Below are 22153 nucleotides of genomic sequence, written 5' to 3'. Positions count from 1 at the left end.
GAAATGTCCCCATGGCTTCCGAATGAGACCTCTTTCTCCTTCCTCAAGACACAGAAGTCAGGACTGACATTTCTTGTAAAACTCCTCTGGACCACTTCTGCCTGCCTCTGTGTGGAAACGGAGCCATGTGGAGCCTGCGCTTACGAAGGCGCCGTGTGGGCTGAAGAATCATTTTCAGATCTGGGTGTGAATCACCCCGTCTAGGAGGAAGCGTTTAAAGTGCGACAATAAAGTAATGTGCTTGTTTTCACAGGAACAACCCAAACTGACACATCTGAACGAGGACCGTCTTTGTGCATTTGTTTTAGAGATGCTAGCATTGCTTTGGCGGAGGCGTCCATGACCAACTGTCCTCGTAAGAAGTTACAAGACACCTGTCGAAGTTTTAGGGGGATAACCAATCAAATCTCCTCCCTTCCATTTTCTAAAATAATTGAGAAAAGAAAGTTAAAAATATCATGAACATGCAAAACACTTGTGCAACAAATAACATGAGTGGAGCCACATAAAAACAGAGCCGGAATACCCACCCTGAAGTTGGCTGAAGACCCCAGTCTGTCTGGTTGCCCTACACATCTTATTTTTTTGATCTTCCAAACAGGACCCAACTGCCAACATTCCAAGGAGTCAGTAAGAATGAAAATATCCTGTTTGTAAAGACTGATGAAATTGGACTTTGTGATGACCAAACAGCTAACCAATCAATGAAGTATGAATCTAGCCCCTTGCCTGACGACCGAATCGCTGGCCAGTCTCTGAAGAACACATCTAACCTTACCTCATCCAGCACCAATGAACTCTTCTTTAATACAACGTACCTCACCTTCCTTAAGACTCTGAGCCCCTCTCCTGCAGGAGGGGACACAATTTGGGCTTCCGCTTGGATCTGTACCTCCAGAATTGCAATTCCTTTGATCCCAAATAAACGCTTTTTGCTCGATTATTACACCGTAGATTTTGGGTTGGCACCTGGAAGACTTTTTAAAAATGCCAGTGCCGGGGCCTCACCCCCCAAGAGATTCTGCTGACTGGTTTGGGGTAAGGGACTGGGCGTTTTTCAAATGCTCCCCAGGTGATTCTCAGGTGCAGTCAGGTTAGGTACACTGTGTTAGATGCAGATCAAAATACCACTTGGATTTTGGTGGCTTAGCTGGATTGTAGAAAGGGACCTGACCTTGAATTAAGCTTCACTCACCAAAAACCACGCAGGCCTTGTTCCTGCAGGGTCAGACCCTACCAGCAGACTCACTGAAGGAGTTACAGAGAATGCAGGGACGTCCCTGAGAGAGGAGGGGACTGAGACAACTGCAGCACCTTCATCCCATCTGGCAGACGGCCATGGGCCTCTGGATACAAACTCACTATGACCCTAATCAGATAAGTCAGTTCTCCCTGCGGGGAGTGAATACAGGGAAGCGAATACATAAAATAATAAATGGAAGAAAAGAGAGCCCAGAGGTGTTCCTTTAGTGCCAGAGCAGGCAACCTTTTCCCATAAAGGGTCAACTAGTAAATATTTTAGGCTTCTAGGGCCACCTCGTCTCGGTCACCAATCCGTGGCCATTGCAGCAGACAGTAGCCACAGACGACATGAAATGGATGGACATGGCTGGTGACACAATAAAAGTATGTATTGGTCCCGCCTCCACTTCCTGACACGCAGCTCCTAAAACCCTTGTAATTTCCCGAGTGACAGGCGTGATCAGAGCATCTTTTGTTGTATTTGATCTTAGTCTCAGTTCTTAACACAAGAGCTTCTAGGACCCTTGGAATCTAAGGGGCGGTAAGTGGCCTCTTGTACGTGAGTGAGATGACGGGTGACTGGGGTCTCCCGATGGCCTCAGGACGGCGGGCTGGCTGCCAGAAAGACCAAGGCAAGATGAGAGGGCTGCAACTTTCAGCCCCAAGTCCCCACCCCAATCTCTGGAGAGGAGAGGGGCAGGACACTGACGTAATCACCAAAGGCCAATGATTTCATTAGTCGCACTCACGTAATGATTGTCTGTATACATGTGTATGTACGTGACACTGCCACAAAATGTCAACTGTCAAAAACAAATGAATGGGACTCATATCTGCAACTGACCTTGAAATGTATGAAAGAATGAACTGAGAGATAAATGGAAGGATGGAGAGATGTGGGATAAAGCAAACAGCAAAAGATTCAGGGTAGAATCTATGGTGGGAAACACTACATGAACAATTGTTTCAGTGTTTTTAAAACGTTTCTTTTAAATACAATGTTGGGATAAACAAACAAACAGCTCACTGTCCTCCTTTTACAGCCTTACTTGCTTCTTTGCGACCCACATATCAATTTCTAGGTCTGTCTGGCTACTCAGTTCACAGGCTGGCTACAGATTTACAAAGAATAAAACCCATCGACTTTTAGTACACAATCAGATGAGTTCTAGTCATTATATACGAATGTGTAACCACCACCACAATCAGATACAGAATGGTTCTCTCCCTGAAAAAGTTCCCTCTTGCCCCTTTCCCTCTACCCGCCCCAAACCCAGCCAAGTGGGCCCTGGCCCCGGGGAATCACGGATCTGCTGCTTCCTGGCACTACAGTGTTCTGCCTTTGCTAGAATTCCACAAAAATGGAGTCTTACAGTATACAGTCATTTGTATAATGCTTCTGAGAGTCAGACACGGGTATTAGTCTCTTGCTGGGTGGTATTCTAACGTGGGGATGTACCACAATTTGCTCATTCATTCAAGGTGATGAATGTCTGTACTGTTTCCCCTTTTTGGCTATTACAAATAATGCTTCTGGGAACACCTGCGTACGTGATTTTTTGTGGACAACCCGCCTTTCCCATGTAAGCCCTTTACACCACATGCAGGTGACACGCGCCACAAGGTAAGGGAGAGGTAGAGACCTGTCCTACAAATACCCTGGCCCTCTTCCCAAGAGGGCTGCCTCCCCATCCCACTGGGCGGCTGCAGCCCACCTGCCCAGGCCATACCACCTGAGAAACAGAGTTTGCTTGCAGAGCACGATGTTTCCATCGGCCTCAGTTTTTATGGGTGGAAACAGGGAAGCCCTCTGAACAAACTGCACAGATGAGCGCGAATTCACTCAACAGGCTCTGCCTCTGAATTCTTCACACTCAGGCAGCTCAAGTGAAACCACTGGGAAAGACGAGAGGCTGAAGTGCCATAAGGAGAGCAAACAGCCTCACACAGGCACATAACAGGATCCGACTGGCTCGGAGCCCAAGCCCAACTGCCATTCACAGCTGCTGGCGGAGGTCACCACCCACCCCACAAATGCCAGGAGGCTCGAGCGCAGGGTGTCTCAACCTCAGCACCAATGACGTCCTCTGTGGTGGGCGCCGTCCTGCGCACTGCAGGCTGTTTGGCATCCCTGGCAGCTACCCACCAGGTGCCAATAATATCCCCTGAATTGTGACAACCAAAACTGCCTCCAGACATTGCCCAATGTCCACAGGGGGCCCAAAGCAGCCCCGGCTGAGAACCACTGGCCTAACTGCTCTTCTCTGTCGGCAGGGCCCGAGGCTTGCCGGTCCAAAGGTATCTGGTGAAGTCTCTGCAGGGACGGCTCCAGTCTGGCTGAATTCCCCGAGCCTGGAGTTGCTGCTGCGGGATCCCCACGCTGACACTGACCATGAACTCAGAGGCAAGAGGCGCTCAGGCAGGGAGCAGAGCAAGCTTGTTTTGGGCCTGGCTGGGGCACTGGGGCATTAGTGCTGCTCTGAGGATGAAATGGTGTAATGCATACGAAACTCCTGGAGCGCTGCCCGGCACATAAAAAGCAATGCACACGGTCTGACAGTTAAGTTCGCGAACTTATCCTAGAAAAAGTGCTACATACCTCATTGCTGAGTATCACTGCGGTCTCCTTCGGAGTACCCCACCTTGGGAAGCTATGCACTGACACCAGTACCTAGCCCACCCTTCAAAGAAATTTTGGAACTCTTTTTCTGGAATGGCCATCAGAGCTGTCGTTGTATTACCCTGGATGTCCCAAATGTGATCAAAACGTCTTCCTTTCAATATTTCCTTTATTTTCTGGTAAAGAAAGAAGTCACTGGGGGCCAGATCAGGAGAGTAGGGAGGGTGTTCCAATACAGTTATTTGTTTACTGGCTAAAAACTCCCTCACAGACAGTGCCGTGTGAGCTGGTGCATTGTCGTGATGCAAGAGCCATGAAATGTTGGAGAAAAGCTCAGGTCATCTAACTTTTTCACGCAGCCTTTTCAGCACTTCCAAATAGTCAACTTGGTTAACTGTTTATCCAGTTGGTACAAATTCATAATGAACAATCCCTCTGATATCAAAAAAGGTTAGCAACATTGTTGCCACAAGTTCACGAACTTAACTGTCAGACCTCATTATGCGTTTGCTACTGCTGTTGTTAAAAGTTGAATGAACAATCCTGAGATAGGTTTATTACACACACGTGAAAGAAGGAAAATGGGTCCCACTCAAGATATAGCAACCCAGCTCTGGGAATCTGGTTTTCTGATGTCTACGCCAAAGCGATTTTCACCGCAGCCAAAGGTTTCCTTGCAATGTAGAGAGACTGGTGACACCACCGGTAGCTTGGGCCTTGTAGGCCCTGGCGTTTTAAAGGTTAAGCCTTCTCCCGCTGATGGACAGCTCTGGGTTGGTGAAATCAGGATGACGCGAGGAACAGAAGGGATGTCTGCAAAGGATATTCTCAGTTTCTGATTTGATTTCACGCACAAGTCTTCATCTCACACCCACCCAGGTGCTGACCTTGGCTGCTAAGCCGATTGCTTGCAGCCAGCACTGAGGCCCAAGGCAAGGCTGAACCCGGCTGTGGTGGTGACCTTTCCCATCTCCCAGAGCCATCCAGCTCAGGCTCTCCAGGCCCATGTGAGGTTGGATAAATCTCCAGCCCCCTGACGTTCTCCCCCATAAGGATTTGCTTAGAATGAGACTCCAGCTAAGGGGGTCCAAACCATGAAAACAGCCATGCGAATGGGACAAAATCCCCAGCGCCCTGGCAGCTGGCCAGGTCTTCAAAGGCTGTCACTGGAACCCGAAGTGAATGTTTAAGATCCAGCCAAGTTTCCCACCCGGGTGGACTCAGGCAGCCTCAAGGAGCTCTCTGGAGGAGAGGCTGAGGAGGAGGTGCCACCAGGGGTGCTGCCAGGAGAGCCCCAAGGGGCAGGCTCCGTTTCCATCTCCTGACCACCTGGCTGGAAGTCCGCCTCTGCCCACCTCCAGGTTCAATGTCGCAATCCAAGCCCTCCCTAAATGCCAGCACTTTGTGTGGTAAGCACAGCACACACACCATCTCCTCTGGTCCCCACAACACTCTGTGAGGCGGCAACTGAGATCTACAGACAAGGAAATCCTGGGTCAGAGGAGTTAAATCACTGGTCAAGACGGGGAACGGTCCTTTACAGAGAACCCACCAGCACATCCTGTTGACTCCGGCACCACGGTTATACCCACTGAGTAGCTTCTCTGGAACACTCTGCCACCTCCCTGGTCCAAGCCACTATCTCTCTCCTGAACCAGCACCACCGCCTCCCAGGTGGTCACTGGTTTCCCCTTTTGCTCTCCCATAACCCATTCTCCACGCAACAGCTGGAATGATATTGTAAAACATTCTCCAGATCATATCCCTGCCCTGGTCAGAACCCTCCAAAGGCCTCTCAATGCACTCAGAAAAACAATCCACACCCTAACCTTACGGTCTCTACTTGACCCTCCCTCTGCTACTTCCTCACACGCACACTCCTTCCCTGCTCTAGATGGACAGAGGTCATGAAGGAGAGGCAGCGTCTTCGTGCTGCGCAAACTGTGGCCCTCAGATCAGCAAGTGTCACACGGAGCTTATTAGAAATACAGATGCTGAATGTCAACTACAATGTCTTATATATATATTTACAAGAAGCAGAGTACAGCATTAGGAATAGAGACAGTGGAAATGTAATGGCTGTGTGCGATGTCAGAGGGGTAGTGGATGGGGAGGGGGGTTATCACTGTGTGAGGGATATGAATGATAAATGTCTAACTATTACATTGTTTTGTACACCTGAAACTAATAAAAATAATAAAAATAAAAAAAAACAAAATAAAAAAAATAAAAACTATATTAAACTTAAAAAATAAAGAAATACAGATGCTCAGGCCCCACCCCAGACTTACTGACTCAGAATCTGCACTTTAACAAGGTCCCCAGGTGACCCACACGTACATCAAGGAGGTGATTAAGAGTGAGGAGGACTTTGGAACCAAACAGCAGGTGAAGCTTGGCTCAACCACTCACCTGCTGGGTGACAGCACAAGTGACAGTTACTTCCTGTGCCGCGAAGAACCCATCCTACCCAAACAGAGGTCTGGCCTTGGCTCCTGGCTCCGGGGAGCTGGTCTCCGGGTCACTGGAATGTCCTGCAGAAGTGCCTTTGCTTATCTGAGGGCTCTGGCCGCTGGACAGCGTAACAACGTGACAGGAGCTTGAGGGCCACACAGTGTCAGCTCAGACCTTCGGAGACACTAGTGACTAAAGCTGTGAGCTGGACCAAGGTCAGCCAACGGACGGGATGTGACTGAGCCCCAGTAACAGTTCTGGACATCAGAGACTCGGTACATTCTCTGGTCAGCAATACTCCATATATTGTCACTGATAAGTGACAGGAGGAAGTCACACCACCCATGACTCCACAGGGAGAAGACGACTGGAAGCGCCCTGTCTGGGTCACTTGCCCTGTGTGTCTCTTTCCTGGGCTGATTTTAATGTGTACCCTTTTGCTGTCATAAAACTGTGGTCATAAGTAGTGTTTTCCTGAGTTCTGTGAGTCGTTCTTGTGAATTACTGACCCTCACGGTGGTCACAGGGACCCTAGATTGGTAGCCAACGGGTCCGAAGTGAGGGTGCTTCTGGGGACCCCTGAACCTGCAGCTGGTGTCTGAAGTGAGGCCAGTTTTGTGAGGACTGTTCTCTCAGGCTTTGCATTGGCTCAATTCATTGCACTTCCCTTCTCCGAGCCTCAGTTTCCCCAACTGGAAAGCAGGCAGAAAATAGATCATACATGTTTGTTAAAAGATTAAATGGGAGAACGAACACACAAGAGGTTCCTGATACATGTAACTATGACTGTCCCCATTGCTCAGACAAGGAAACTGAGGCACAGAGATGTAAAGCGATCTGCTCATAGTCAGTCTGAAGCCAGGTCTGGCTGACTTGCAATGCTGCCTCCTCGTGACTTGCTGATGCTTTCTGGGACGGGAAGGACAGTATGGCTGGGGGCCCAGCAACCTGGTCAGGAACTCAAGTCCTTTGGGGGGTGTCATCCACCCCCACGCCACTGCTCCCCACTGCCTCGCTCCTTCTGGGAATCACATGACATGAATATTAGACTTTCTGACATTACTCCATAGTTCTCTCTTTCCCCCTCTGGTCCTTTCCCCCAATCTTTTTACTGTTGTTCAGGCTGCATTATTTCTTGTGACCTATCTTCAAGTTCATAGATTCTTTCTTCTGTCTTCTCCAGTCTGTCATTGAGCCCATTCGGTGAGTATTTCTTTTTCCTATTGTGCTTCTCCATTCTAAAACTGTCATTTGGTTCTGTTTCATGTCTTCTATTTCTCTGCTGATCTGCTGATCTCGTGTATCCTACTATCCTTTTCAAGAGAGTTCACCCTTACTTCTCAGAGAATGGTTATAATAACTGCTATAAAGTCTTTGTCTGGTAATTCCAATACATGGGTCATCTTGTGGTTGGTGTCTACTGATTATATTTCCTCCAAGAGTTTGCCAGATTTTACGGGTCTTCATACATAGTAATTGTGGATTGCATTCTGGACATTTTGAATATCACGTTACGAGACTCTAGGTCGTGTTTAAGTCCTATTAACACGCTGGTTTTCTACCTGTAGCAGGCAATAGACCAGGTTAGGTTCAGACCTGCTTTCTGTGTGCTGTTGTCCCAGTGTCACTTCAGTTTTCAAAGACTTTGCAGTGCTATTTGTATTGGCCCCTCAGGTGTGTCCCCGAGGGGCCAGCTCCGGACCTGGGTGGTGGTCTCGCCTGCACTTCAGTTCTCAAAGGTGTTGATGTACTGGAGGGTCAGAGCCACTCATGCGCAGCTGGGAACGAGCCCAGGAGTTTGTATATAAGTTTAGGGGATCCCCTCTTGAGCTGCCTCCTTCCTGCAATCATCCCCACACTCTGGCTCCTAGGGGCCCACTGTCATGGTCCTTTGGCTAGAAAACAGAGGCGTTAATGTCCCCTCTGCCTCTCATTTCATGTGACTGGGTCTGAGTCTGGCTCCAACGGCCAACTGCCAACTTCTTTTGCATGTTGCCAAGCCCAGGGCACTGCTGGGAGCACAAACCAGTTGGCACAGTTTTAGTATCAGTGACCTGTTCCCGGACACTGTACCAGCTGGCAGCTTTGGGGTGATGGTGATTAGGTGAGGACGATGCTAGGGAGATAACTACAGGCAGCTGGGCTGAGCTAATCATCTCAAAAGTGTCAGTGTTTCAACTCTCAGACACATTACGATTATTAAACATTACAATTATTAAAACAGCAGATATGACTTTTCAAGTGGCTACTCCTGGCACGGATGGGTCCACCTGCTGATTTGCCTTTAATTCCCATAAAAGGAATGATTTGCTACCTTTTACACAACAGAAAGTTGGGACTCAGAGAGGTGGAGTCATTTGCTTGAAGTCACACAGCTCGTTGACAGTGGGGCCAAGATTCAAAGCTGTCTGTGTAATTCCAGGGTCCCCTCTTTTAGGGCAGAATCCGTCAATAATATCATCATCATCACCACCACCATCATCATCAATCGGGTAATTTATTGAGCACTAACTATGTATAAGGCCTTTTCTAAAGCTTTGTATGTGAACTGTTGAGATTGGAAGAATATAACAGAGGAGGAAACTGTGGATCAGAAAAGGGACATCACTTGCCCGAGGTCACACACACTTGCTAAGTGGTAAAGGTGACATTCGAACCAAACTGTATCTCACTCCAATCCATACTCTGAATAGCCACGCGACCACCTCTCTAGGAGGCAAAGGGGGCCTGGTGCCCAGTAAGCTGGGCTGGGAGGGGAGAAGCCAGAGGCTGCTGGGAGGCTGCAGAGAGCAAGCATGGCCTGGGCGGGCTGAGGCCCGATGCTGGGCAACATCTGCACCCCAGAAAACCCACAGCACCTCTCGACCTCAGGGAATTTCTGGCTCTCGCAGAACGGCCCTGCCCCTCTCAGACTGGCTTCCTGCGCTGGCAACCCGCAGCTTCTGCTCTGTCCCACCTCCTAAACTCCGACACATTTTTAGCACGTCCTCTGGGGCCCATTCGACCCTGGGGTCTCCCAGGGCAAGAGGGCGGCAGCACTGTGCTCCAGACTGCCCATCTCATTCCCCACCCAGCTCATCTCACCAGCAGATTCAATTAACCAATGTGATGCTGCAGCTGCAGAAAGCCAAACGATTATGGACAACAGACCAGGTGCCTTGGAACTCACTCTCATGGAGGGGCCTGGGAGGCCTCCAAGCAGACAGCAGAACAGTACGGCAAGAGCCTGCCAACCCAGCGGTACAAGAGAACCACGTGGGAGCTCTGAAAAGTGCAGTCCCTCCCCCAGTACAGATACCCTGGCTGATTCACTTGCTCTGAGGCCTGGGCACCAGGATTTGTGAAAGTCCCCACGTAATACGAATGTACAGACGAGGTTAGGACCCCTGATGACTGCTGGAGTCTGATCTTTCTAACAAGTGGAGTGACTGTCACTCGCCCTGCTGTACTTCCTGGGGTTTCTATGGATTCGGTCCCCCAAGCGTGGTCTGCAGACCCACAGCAGCTGTCAGAAATGCAGACTCCCAGGCCCCACCTCAGACCGAATGAGTCAGAATCTCTATTCTCACAAATCCCTGGGAGATGCCTATGCGTGTTCAAGTTACAGGCGCCATGTACGCTGGTCCAGCTACAGACAGAGCTGGTGGGTAAGGGGCCTCGGTCATGGCTTTCCCTTCTCGCTGTGCCCCAGTGCCCGGCACTGCTTATCACCGACGGGCCTCTTCTAAGCCTGTGCCCAGCTTAACTCCTACAGCAGCTGCCTTGAGAAACTCTAACGGGGCCGGCGGGCAGCAGGGCGCGGGTCCTCCACGCAGATCCCCAGCAGCCTGTCGGACCTCAGCTTCCTCTATTTCTCATCCAGACCTCAGTTTCCCTCCTGGAGCCCTGTCTGATCGCCCCTCACCCCCTACAACCTTCAGCTCTCTGCTCCCACGGCACCTTACTCCCCGACTAGTGGGCATGCTACTCTACGGCCTCTCTCCGTCAGAACCGAGGCCAGTTCCCGAGGAAATCATGACTGGCATGGCATTTGATCAATGTCTGCCCCCTGCTAGGATCAGGCTCGATGACCACACGTGCCATGAACGTCTGCTTCCCTATTGAATATGCAGCATCTAATGGGCAGTCCTGGGCAGACAGTCGGTGCTCAAAACAATAATGCGTGGCGACTGACACCTGGTCAGCTCCTCACCCGGGGAGCTGCACCCCTCCCCCCGCCACAGGCAGCATGCTCTCACGCCTGCTTCTTTCAGGCACTGGGCACCTTTCCAAAGCCAAGTGCCTCTTGACCAAGTTCACCAGATGAGTAAGTTGTGCTTTTCAGGAAGCCAGGAGGCCAGGCTAGACTTAGGGGGAGCCGAAGGAGGAGCATGCGTAACATCTAGCTCCTGCTACCATGCAATTTCACCAAAACTTCACCTCCAGGTGGACAGAGGGGTTGTCCTCTCACGTTGGCGGGGGTGGGGGGATAGGAAGACAATAATACCCCACCCAGGTCAGGCTGAAAAGTAAGCTTTTCCTTCCCTTTTTGGGTTTACCACAGACACTCAGACTCTAAGTTGACAAAGTGGGTAGAATATATTATTTACGTATCTATTCCCCTCCTTCTTTCAGAAAAGCCTTAGGGTGGCATCTGGTTGCATCAATTTGACGTCCTTCCAGTAACAATAAGAAGAGCTAATACCTATGAGCACTTTCTGAGCCTTTACATACATGAAGCCATTTTGGACTTGACAACAACCCACTGAGGTAAGGACCACTATCCCCATTATACAGATGAGGAAGCTGAGGCACAGAGAGGCCAAGGAAAGTGCCAAGGTCACACAGTGAACCCCAGGCATCTGACTCAAGGGTCTGGGCCCTAACCTCTGTACTTACCGCCTCAGAGGGGCAATGAAAGAACGGTGACTTGTCCCAGGGAGAGAACAATCTCCAGGGTCCAGCCTCAGCAACCAGGGACTACTCTGAGCTGCTCAGAGGAATGAATTCTGGGTTCTGGGGGGCTCACACTGCATTTCTTTTCTTTTTCTTTCTTTTTTTCAAATTGTGGTGAAATGCACGTAATGTAAAACTTATCATTTTAACCAGTTGTAGGTATGCAATTCAGTGGCACGAAGACAGTCCGCCTTGGTGTGCAACCATCAGTGCCATCCACCCCAGAATCTTTGTCTTCCCAAACTGCCCTCGTGCCCGTCGCACACTAACTCCCCGCTCCCCCTCCCCATTCATTCCCGCATTACCTATATTCCACCTTCTGTCTCTGGGAACTTATCCGCCCTAGGTTACCCCGCACAAATGGGATCATACACTATTTCTCCTTTCACATCTGCTTTACTTCGCTCAGTGTAACGTCCTCAAGGTTCCTCCATGTTGGAGGAAACTGCCTTCCTTTTTCAGGCTGAACAATATTGCATTGTGTGTATAGACCACATTTTGTTTATCCATTTATCCATCCATCGGTAAGACAACTGGGTTGCTTCCACCTTTTACAATTGTGAGTAACGCTGCTGTGAACATAAGTGTGCAAATATCCGAGTCCTGCTTTCAGTTCTTTTGGGTACACACCCAGAAGTAGAATGGCAGGATGATATGGTAATTCTATTTTTAATTTTTGAAGAGCCATCGTCAAGCTGCATTTCTTTCCTTTTTTTCCACTACTTCCAATCACAGCCCAGCAACCTGAGTGGCCAACCCCAGTCTACTTTCCCAGACGGTCTGCGGACTGCCTGCCTGTTGCTGTCTCAGGAGTTGAAAAGCAATTTCCCTCCCTCTTTTCTTTGAAACTTCAGCTGCAGAAATCACCTGATTGAAAATTACAGAAGAATCCCACACAAGAAAGGAACTGCTCAGAAAGCCCAGCCCAGCTAATTACAGGCTTTTACCAGGATTCTCAGCAAATGCTTAAATTACAAGTTCAACCTTACTTTTATTATGGAATGTTTGGAAACAAGCGAATGAGCTGGGTTTCAGGTCCTTAGTCTGGAGGTGACAGCTCTTTTCCCTAGTTGATAGATAAAGCAACTTAGAACCTTATGGATTTGAATTCAGGAGAACTATAGCTTTGCCTAGATACCTCCCAGCTCAATTACTCTCTCTAGGTGCCTTCTACCTCTAAAACAGTTACGCTGAACACGCTTCACCTCACCTGGGGGTCATCAGGGTCTGGAGCACCCCCTACCTGTAAACACTAAGCTGGCGTTTTCCAATTCTTCTTGGGGAACTTTGAAGCTGAAGGATTCATTGTAGAAAGGATCGATTGTGCCTCTTAAGAAGGATGTCTTCTTTGTTTTCACAAGCTTGAGTCCATGTACCAGCTGGATTTTCACAAAGGGGTCTGAGAATTGGATACAACATCAGAGATTATTGGAGATTATGAAACCCAATCCATCCGTCCATTCATCCATTCAATTTCCCATCCATCCATCTTCCTTCCTTCCTTCCTTCCTTCCTTCCTTCCTTCCTTCCTTCCTTCCTTCCCCCCCTTCCCTGCCTTCCTTCTTCCTTCCTTCCTTCCTTCCTTCCTTCCTTCCTTCCTTCCTTCCTTCCTTCCCCCTCTTCCCTGCCTTCCTTCCATCCATTCATCTTCCCACTTAGCTGACAGCCCAACCACCTACCCATCCTTTCATCTCTCTATTTTTCTATCCATCCATCCTTTCCATCCATCAGTCCAGGCATTCATCCCCCCTTTCATTCACCCTCTTTCCCATCTATCCATCTATTATTAATTCCTCCTTTCCCCATCTATAATAGCTGCTTATCTGCTCATCCCTTCCTCTCTTCTTCCAGCCATCCAATATTCATCGAGCTCCTCCCATGTGTCAGGCATTCTGTTCATTTTACAGATGAAAAAAGTGACGACTCAGGATGAGAAATGATTTGCCTGAGATCTGGCTAGTGGAGGCAGAGCCAGACCCAGAGCCTGTCTTGGCTTCCTGTTCTGGAAACGCACTGTCGTAGGGAGCCCATCGCCCACACATAGAAGAGAGATGGCAGACTTCTAACGATCATTCTTAAATTCCTTTACAGTTTACAGTGAGAATCACGTACATCATCTAACTGAATATTGTTTAAACAACCCAATGAGATGAATACTGTTATTCTGTCAGTTTTTCAGATGGAGAAATTGAGGCTTCTGGAGGTTATGTAACGCCCCCAAGGCCACATTATTTGCAAGCACTAGAAATGGGATTTGGTTCCAGGCAGTGTGACTCTGAAACCCTTAATTATTTTGTCATACAGACTCTCCCACTGTGGTGAGTCTGAAACTCTCCAGCGTTAATACCATTCCCTCCACAGGACCCTTCAAAACTTGCTTTTGTAATGCGGTTTTCGAGAAGGCACACTGTCTTCTAAATTCAGCTGTCACCTGATAGCAACAGTAATTTATTTTAGTTATTGCACTTAGAGAAGACAGTATTTCCACCACTGAGCTGAAGAGATCCCAGCAACCATGGCTGCTTTCATGACAATATCCTTTGCTGTCTCGGGAGGAGTTACATACAGATGGAATGTAATCTCTTCCGTTTCGTTAAGTCATGTTTGAATTGGTTTGCCATAAAGTAGACACTTTAAATACAACAGTCTTTTCAGAGCTGGGATTTATAAAGATTTATGGTACACTTGAAATGAGCTGGGAAAAAACTTTAGGGTGTGTCCACTACTCCCAGATTAGGATGCACGTTCAATGCACACTACCGCCACCTGGAGGATGGTGTCTCTATTGCAGGCATAGAATCTGGAAAGCCAAGTGACTTCCTAGGGGGCTGCAAGTGTACAAAGAGGATCTAGTTTTGAGTCATTGTCATAACCGGTCTCAGTCAAATCCCCAATTCAAATGGGGTTATGAGATGGCATCATTTACCTGCCTCATTCTAAGAAACGTCTGATCATTTATGTTTCTTCTTGAACTAACATCCTAGTTCTGGATGCTATCTACCCTCACAGGGTCTTATCTTGTTAACAGTATCCAGGATGCTGAGAACGAACATTGGGTCCTTTGTGTCCAACACACATAGATGGCCCATTAAAGAAATGGGGGAAGGAGGGGATCACACTGTACCTGAACCTTGGCTCACATCTGTCTGAAGAAGTTGCTTTGCTCGAATGACATCCACATTTAGTCTCCCAGCACTTGGGAGGTAATTCAGTGACAGAAGCAGCTCCCCCAGCTCCACTTCATTCTGCAGAGAAAGGAAATAGGAAGTTGCCTTTTTCCTTTTATTTTGCACCTACCACGCAGGAAATTGATCCCAGCAGCTCACAATTGGGCTTCTGTGGGCGGATCAGTCGACAGTGGGTGCCTCTTTGACTTCTTTTAGCCTCTGCCCACCCCCTCCCAGTTTTTTTATGTCAGAAAGCTCTTTCTGTTCTTAGAAGGCTTAACAGCAGCAACAATGTAGTAACAAAAGCATCAACGAGAAATCAATGCAACCTGTGAAGTATTCTGCTAAGCACCTTCCATGTAATAACTGGCTCGGTCTTCATAATAAGTCTCTGAAATATGAGTTTGATTCTCATTTAACAGATGAGGAAACTGAGGCTCAGAGGCGTTAAATACTTATCCGAGGCCACACAGGGTCACAAGGTCGGATCTTAACCCAGCCCTGGAGAAAATGGAGAGTCCTCACTACACTCGGGGCTCCTAGCCCAGATTGTGTGGCACACACGTCCATGTGGATATCAAACACTGAAGCGCTGAACAACCTGAGGGCAAACTATTCCGGGAGGCTTCCTGAAGCCAGGGTCTTCTTAGTCTCTGCTCCCTAGAAGTGTCTGATGCTACATTTAAAAGCTGACCAGCAGCCAGCTGTTAAGGAACAGAAAGCAGGGCCATCCAGTCCAGGGGCTCCCCAACCTGACCCTTTTCCTGAAGGATCATGGGATTTACGGTGATCTTTGTGGACACCCCATAAGTACTGGCACAGTCAACTGACATCAACCTGGGGCAGTTTTACCCTCCCGCCACCTCCAGGGACATGTGGCCGTGTCTGGAGACATTTTTGGTTGTCACAACTGGGGAGGGGGTGCTACTGGCATCTAGTGGGTGGAGGCAGGGATGCGGCTGAACATCCTACAAAGTACACGACCCCCTCCCGCCCTCCCCCACAGAATAGTCGGGCCCAAAATATCAATAGCGTGGAGGTGGAGAAATCTTAACTAAACCTATGAACCTCGGGCTGATTCAGATTTTTTTCTTATACAGGATTCTAGCCTGAACAAATGTTAAGAGCAACCAGACTGACTTTTTCCCCAGACCGGAAGAGGCCAAAAGCACCAGCTGCAAGCCAAGGCTCACGCTGCAATTCCTATCCTTCCACTTCTTCCTTAGGGCTTTCTTCTTTATGCAAACAGAACCCTAAGCACCGGACAGAAATCTCCTCCCGGGCAGGGGGCTCAGCTGTCCCACGGAGAATGGACTGCCTATTCTGGGAGGATCCCCAACTCTCTGAAGTCTCCCTTCTCCTACCCACGTGTAGTCAGAGAAGGTTGGCGTGTCAGAGCTGGAGTCATTTGGTCCAATACTCGAGATTTACGAAAGAAAACGGAACCAGGCCGTTCTCTCACTTTCCTGCACAGCACCCTCCATCACTCTCAGAATGAAATCCCAAATCCTTAGCGTCACCTGCAATAGGTCCAGTCAACCTTGGTACCATTTCCATTTGGGGCGGGGTCACAGTGCCGTGGGGGGCCGTCCTGTGCACCGGAGGATGTTTAGCAGCAGCCCGGTCTCTACCCAGTGATACCAGGAGTATACCACCCCCATGATGACAATTCAGAAGTCTCTAGACAGCACCAATGTCTCCTGAAGGAAAGACCGCCCAGTTGAGAGCCAGGGGTCCACCAGGATCTAAATATTAATGTCAATAACTTGGCCCCTGCGACATCTCAGACCTCATCCATCAGCCGCAGCTGCGTTCTTTCTAGGCCTTGAAAACAAAAGACCATTCCGGCCCCAGGATTTGTACCTGTCGCTCCCTCAGCTTGGGAATCTCAACTCAAATGTCACCTCCTCATCGGAGCTTTCCCCAACCGCCCTTTGGGAAACACTTTGCTGCTTCCATCACTTTTCATCACATCACCTTGTTTGCTTTCTTTCGTGGTACTTTGTCTTTATTGGCTATTTTCTCGTTTTCTGCAAAGGCCAGGACCGTCTCCACCACCATCCTCACGGCACCTGGAACAACTGCAATCCAGATGACCATGGGAGCCAACTGCCGCCCCCCACCTCACCACTGCCACATCCTGGTCGAAGAGAGGTCATCAGCATGATGTGTCACCGACCCTATCCACCCTCAAGAGAATGGAAGCTGCGGAGGGGGAAGAACCTGACTGCCCTTCTACTTTTTCCCTTTCCAAGGCAATGTCACAAATAAACAGGCATTGTTTCCTTTTTCAAGAGCCTGGGGAGCTTAATTTGGTTGCCCCGCACGGGTAGCTTGGGAGAACCGAAATTGACTGTGAATTACTCAAATGAATCCAGAACCCTGCACGCTCCCAGCAGCCGTCTTATGCAAACGCTCTGCTCTCTTCCCAGACAAAAATGCTCTCTCCCTGAGCCTTTGAACACAGCTAAGTTCTGATCGATAAAAAGGAAATCAAAGACAACCATGTGGGACAAAAGGCGCTTTCTGGGGAAGACGACAGCCCAGCTGTCCTCCCGCCATACTTCCTCTGAAGTGCTTCTACAGAACATGGCTGCTCCCTCGCCTAGCAGAGGGTTTCAGGCGTGTGCACACAACTTTCATCCAAGCCGGAGCATGGCTGCTCTGAGCTCTCCTGCCTTTGTTCTCACAGGTGGAGAGAAACATTTTGTCTCGCCACTTACTGCACAAACAACATTAAAGTAGGAATGCATTGGTTAAAAAGCAAAAAAAAAAAAAACAGAAAAAAAAAAAGCAAAAAGCAAAATCCTGCCCCTATTCCAGCGCTTCACACATTTCATCCGATGCGTTCCTTTCTCCAGCCCTCCCGCCTTCGGGTCCCTTTCCAGATCTTGTGCATACACCAGAACCGTGTTTGCATAGCTGTGCTGACAACACAGGCAAATTCTCAAATCCTCCCTGTCCTCTAAACTTAAATAGACTAAATAGACACACCTTTTCCGTGTTACTATCTAGACATGGAAAGCACCATTTTTAACATCTGCATAGAAGATTCCGTTGAGCTGAAATACCGTAATTTACTTTAACCTTTTTCCTATTGCGAGGTACTCGGGATTATTTCTAACCACTTAAAATTGGGCATTTAGGGCAATTTTCTTCTTTTAGATTCCATCCTTCCAGGAAAAGCCAGGGTGGGATTACTAGGTCCAAGAATATATCGAGATAGGTAAAAAAATACCCAGACCTTTTTCTGCCTCTCGATGTGAACTGCCAGGTAAAAAAATACCCAGACCTTTTTCTGCCTCTCGATGTGAACTGCCAGAGCGTTGGCCGAAAGGGCTAAACTAACTTCGCAGCCATTAGCAGAGGGAAACAGAGGTCTGCCCCCGTCACCAGTGTGGGACTGCTTGGTTGCCAAAATAGGTTTTGTTTGCATTTCACTGGCCACCTAGTCACGGTTCGACTGAAATAGGAATACTTGCTCTGCCCGGGGCACGGCTACAAGACACATTTTGCACGGGACTGAATGTGTCTGTTACTATCAGGCTTTCCAATCATTCCTGTCCACGGGATATCTTATTGTGGATTTAGCTCATATTTCCCTGACTGCTGGAAAGGGGGAACATCTTTGCACGTTTATCAACTATTCATGCTTTCTCTTCTCTGAAAGCCCTGTTTGTTTCCTAGCGCCATTTTTTTCTATTGGGTATTTGTCTTTCTCTTATTCATTTGTAAGAAGGCTTTTCAATACTATGGATACTGCTCAATTATTCAGCAGTCATGTGTTGTGATGGGTTGAATTGTGTCCCACCAAAATGCGTATGTTTATGTCCCAACACCCAGCATCTCAGAAGGGACTTATCTGAAAACAGGGTCTCTGCAGATGTACTTAGTGAGGAGGTCTTCCTGGAGGAGGTGAGCCTCTGATCCAATATGAGGCCCACCCTTATAAAAGGGGAAACTTTGACACAGCCACGCACACACACACACAATACCATGTGAAGACTGGATTTATGCTGCCACAGGCCAAGGAACTACCAGAAGCAGAGAGAGGTCTGGAACAGAACCTTCCAAGAACCTGCAGAGTGAGCAGGGCCCTACCAACATCTGGATCTCGGATTTCCAGCCTCCAGAACTGTGAGACAGTCAATTTCTGTTGTTTGAGCCACTCACTCAATTTGTGGTCCTTTGTTACAACAGCCCTAACAAACTAATACATGTCCAGAGTAAACATATTCTCCAGTTGGTGGGCAGCCTGGTCATCGTTTTTTTTACCACATTTTCTGATGAGCAGAATGCATAATTTGAATGTGGTAGAACACATGTATTTTTCCCCCTCTGTGGTTCACACTTGATGGCTTTTCTAGAAATTCTTTGCTGAAGTCAGAAAGATATTCTCCTTTTCTTCCTTCTAAAACTTACAAGCTGGCCTTTCAAATGGAATTCCTTGGACTGTCTGGAATTGGCTTTGGTGGATGGTGTGAGACAAGGCTCTTTTTTCATTTTTGAGGCAGTGACCCTCTTTCCTCCCATCTTTCCTGCCCCACGAGGCTGTGAGCTCACTGAGGGTCGTGCTCCCATGTTGTTACTTCCCTCCATCTCCCCAGGTACGTAACACACGCTCGGTGAGTGCTGGCAAAGAGAAATGTTCATTTATATCCTTTGTATGAAAAGCCACACTTTCCAGGACGACGCGAGAGAAGCTCAAGCTTTTGACGTCTGAGAGTTTATGTCTAGGACTCAATGGCCATCCAAGTTAGATCAACTGCTTCAGATCCACTCAAGCTTCTTGAAAGAGAATGATTCTGTCCTAAACTGGGCTCCCAGTGCTGCAGCAGGTTGCCCAGAACATGCAATGTTCCAGCCCAAACCTGTGTTCAGAACAAAGGACCAATAGTGGAGAGATTATGTTAGGGTGAGTGCCCTCACGTAGTAGCAGCAGCAGCCAGGACGTACCGGGGCACTTACGGGGAAGGGTGGGAGACGCTCTGCCCGCTAAGGGAGGGCCCTCGAGCCAGCAGGGAGCCAGCAGGGTCGAGTCCCCAGCCCCTTCCTCTGTCTGCGCATTCCTTTTCTGCGTAGGAAGACCCCCTGTGCTTCTGTGTCTCACCAAACCCTATTCCACCTCAGATTCGACCCAACCACCCAGTTAACAGATACTTAAGAGTATCTACATGTCAGACGGTGGTGATGGTGATGATGATGGTGATGGTGATGATGGTGGTGATGGTGGTGATGGTGATGGTGGTGGTGATGGTGGTGACGGTGGTGACGATGATGATGGTGGTGGTGATGGTGATGATGGTGATGGTGGTGATGGTGATGGTGGTGACGGTGGTGATGGTGGTGATAATGATGATGGTGATGATGATGATGGTAATGATGGTGATGGTGGTGATGGTGATGGTGGTGGTGATGACGGTGATGATGATGATGGTGATGACGGTGATGACGGTGATGATGATGATGATGGTGATGATGATGATGGTGATGATGATGATGATGATGGTGGTGATGGTGATGACGGTGTTAATGATGGTGATGATGGCGGTGGTGGTGATGATGCTGGTGATGGTGATGATGGTGATAATAACCAACATTACTGAGAGCATACCAGGTGCCAGGCAGAGTTCTGAGTACTTTATTTTCCCATTTAATCTTCACTACCCCCTCCAGGAGAGGGTCTACTGGTATCCTCATTGTACGCATGAGTAAACTGAGATCCTGGAAGGCTAAGGAACGTGCTGGACATCACACAGCAGGCAAGCGCAGAGCCAAGGGGTGATACAATAAGAAATATTTGGTCTTTGTCCTTGGTTCCTGGCACACAGCTCCTAAAGCCCTCAGAATCTCCAGAGAAATAAGAGTATCTTCTGTATGCTGAGAGGACAGATGGCAGAGTCCCTAGATAGCTTCCCGATGAAGACTGGTCACCAGAAAAACCAAAGCATGGTTAGCGGGAGGGAACTCTCAGCTCCAACCCTCATTCATTGGGAGGGGAGAAGACCCAGAGGCTGAGTTCAATCACCAATGGCCGACTATTCAATCAGTTATGTCTACGTAATGAAACTTCCATGAAAACGCCTCCATAACTGGGTTTAGAGCTTCTAGCTGGATGAACACATCAAGGTGCTGGGAGGGTGGTGCCCCTACAGGGAGAATGGAAGCCCCACCCCCCACCGCGCCCTGTGCATCTCTTCTATTTGGCTGTTTCTGAGTGGTGTCTTCTATAATAAACTGCTAGTAGTAAGTAAGGTGCCTTCATGAGTTCTGTGGGCCATTCTGCCCATTATGGGGCGTGAGGGAGAGGTCACGAGAACTCGATTTACAGCTGGGTCGGTCAGAAGTATGGGTGACAATGTGGGATTTGCTATTCGCGTCTTACGTGAGGGCCGTCTGGTGGGGTCTGAGCTCGCCCAGGCAGTTAGTATCAGAACTGGGGCACCCACTCGGTGTTGGGAGAGACGGAGAATTTGTTGGTGTGGAGAAAAGCCCCATGCATTGGGTATCAGAAGTGTTATGAGCAAAAATGGTTTATGGGGTATGCACCTAAGGAAGCAAACTCCAGATTGGACACTCTTGACAACCATACTCTTTGGCTTTTAGCCCCACATCCTCTCCACTGAAAACTCAGAGAAGTCAAGTAACTTTCCCAAGGTCACACAGTGACTGTCCCCTGTGACAACACTGGCATCGTGCCTAAGTGCTCAGTAAATGTTAATTGAATGGATGAAGGTGTTAGTCATCAAGGCAGGATTTGAACTCAGGTCTGTCAGACTTCAAAGCCCACAGTCCAGGGCTCTGCACGTGGTTAAGAGTCTACTACATCTGTTGATGGATTAAAAAAAGAAAAAAGAAAGAAAAGCACAGGCCATCCCTTGCAGCTACTTCCTTTTCTTACATCCATTGCGTTTAGAAGCCCTCACTGTTAAGAAACACTGCACTTTTCTCTCTGTCTTGGGTTTTGGGGAGGCCCTATAGAAGGTACTGGTGTTTCTGTATGTTCAATATGCCCCTCACTTCTGGTATCACAACCTCTTTGGCTGTGGTTTGGGTGGAGCTAACCCTGGGCATTTGACACCACCTGGCTAGAGTACCCCCTTCTGTCCCTGGCCAGGTGACTGAGTCAGAGATGGCCACGTGACCAAACTAGCCAGCATCCTCTCCCATGGGAGGTGTGGGAGCCCCAATTCTAAGATGGTCCCCAAGGCTGACACCCTCTGGTACTCACACTGAGTAACTGCCTAGGGTCATACCACCAGAAGCGGTACAGACGAAGAAACTGAGGCTTAGAGATGATACGTTAATTCTCCTGGGCCCACAACGCTAGAGGGTGGCAAAGCTGGGACTTGAACCCAGGTCTGTATGACTCCAGGGCCTGTCCTCTTAGCCAACACACACACCTTCCCTCGTGTGGTAATGCATTCTGGCACGGTGGAAAGATCTCCTGCCTGGAAGCCAGGCGATCTAATGCTAGTCTCGTTTCTGTCACTGAAAGCTGTGTGACCCTGGATAAGTCACTCAACTTCACTGTGCTGCAGTTTTCTAATCCATAAAATAGGCTTGGTCCAAATCATCTCTGGTTCCCCTTCTCGTTCACATTGTAACTCCGAATCAAAAGCTCATGATGAGGTCTGAAATGCAACTCCATTACCATTTCAGGAGGAAGAAAACCGGAATGAGCACACTGAGAATAAACTTCTAGTTAACGCTGCCTTGTAAGGTTCTGGCCTGG

General features: G+C 48.6%; 1 protein-coding gene across 11 annotated transcripts in view; it reads right to left on the bottom strand.

Moving 5' to 3' along the window:
- SYT17 (synaptotagmin 17) overlaps positions 1-22153 on the bottom strand; it is a 66705-nt gene that overhangs the window by 25540 nt on the left and 19012 nt on the right. For all 11 annotated transcript variants that reach the window (XM_019753063.2, XM_019753057.2, XM_019753062.2 and 8 more), the window contains 2 exons: positions 14376-14496; positions 12495-12650 (listed from right to left, as the gene is read on the bottom strand). In XM_019753063.2, the coding sequence (XP_019608622.1) occupies positions 12495-12650; positions 14376-14496 (277 nt within the window). The remainder of the gene's footprint in view (positions 1-12494; positions 12651-14375; positions 14497-22153) is intronic.

This window comes from Rhinolophus sinicus, linkage group LG18 (assembly GCF_036562045.2).
Source record: "Rhinolophus sinicus isolate RSC01 linkage group LG18, ASM3656204v1, whole genome shotgun sequence".
Taxonomy (NCBI): Eukaryota; Metazoa; Chordata; class Mammalia; order Chiroptera; family Rhinolophidae; genus Rhinolophus; species Rhinolophus sinicus.
The sequence above is the reverse complement of the archived record's forward strand: the minus strand, read 5'-3'. Positions and strand labels throughout refer to the sequence as shown.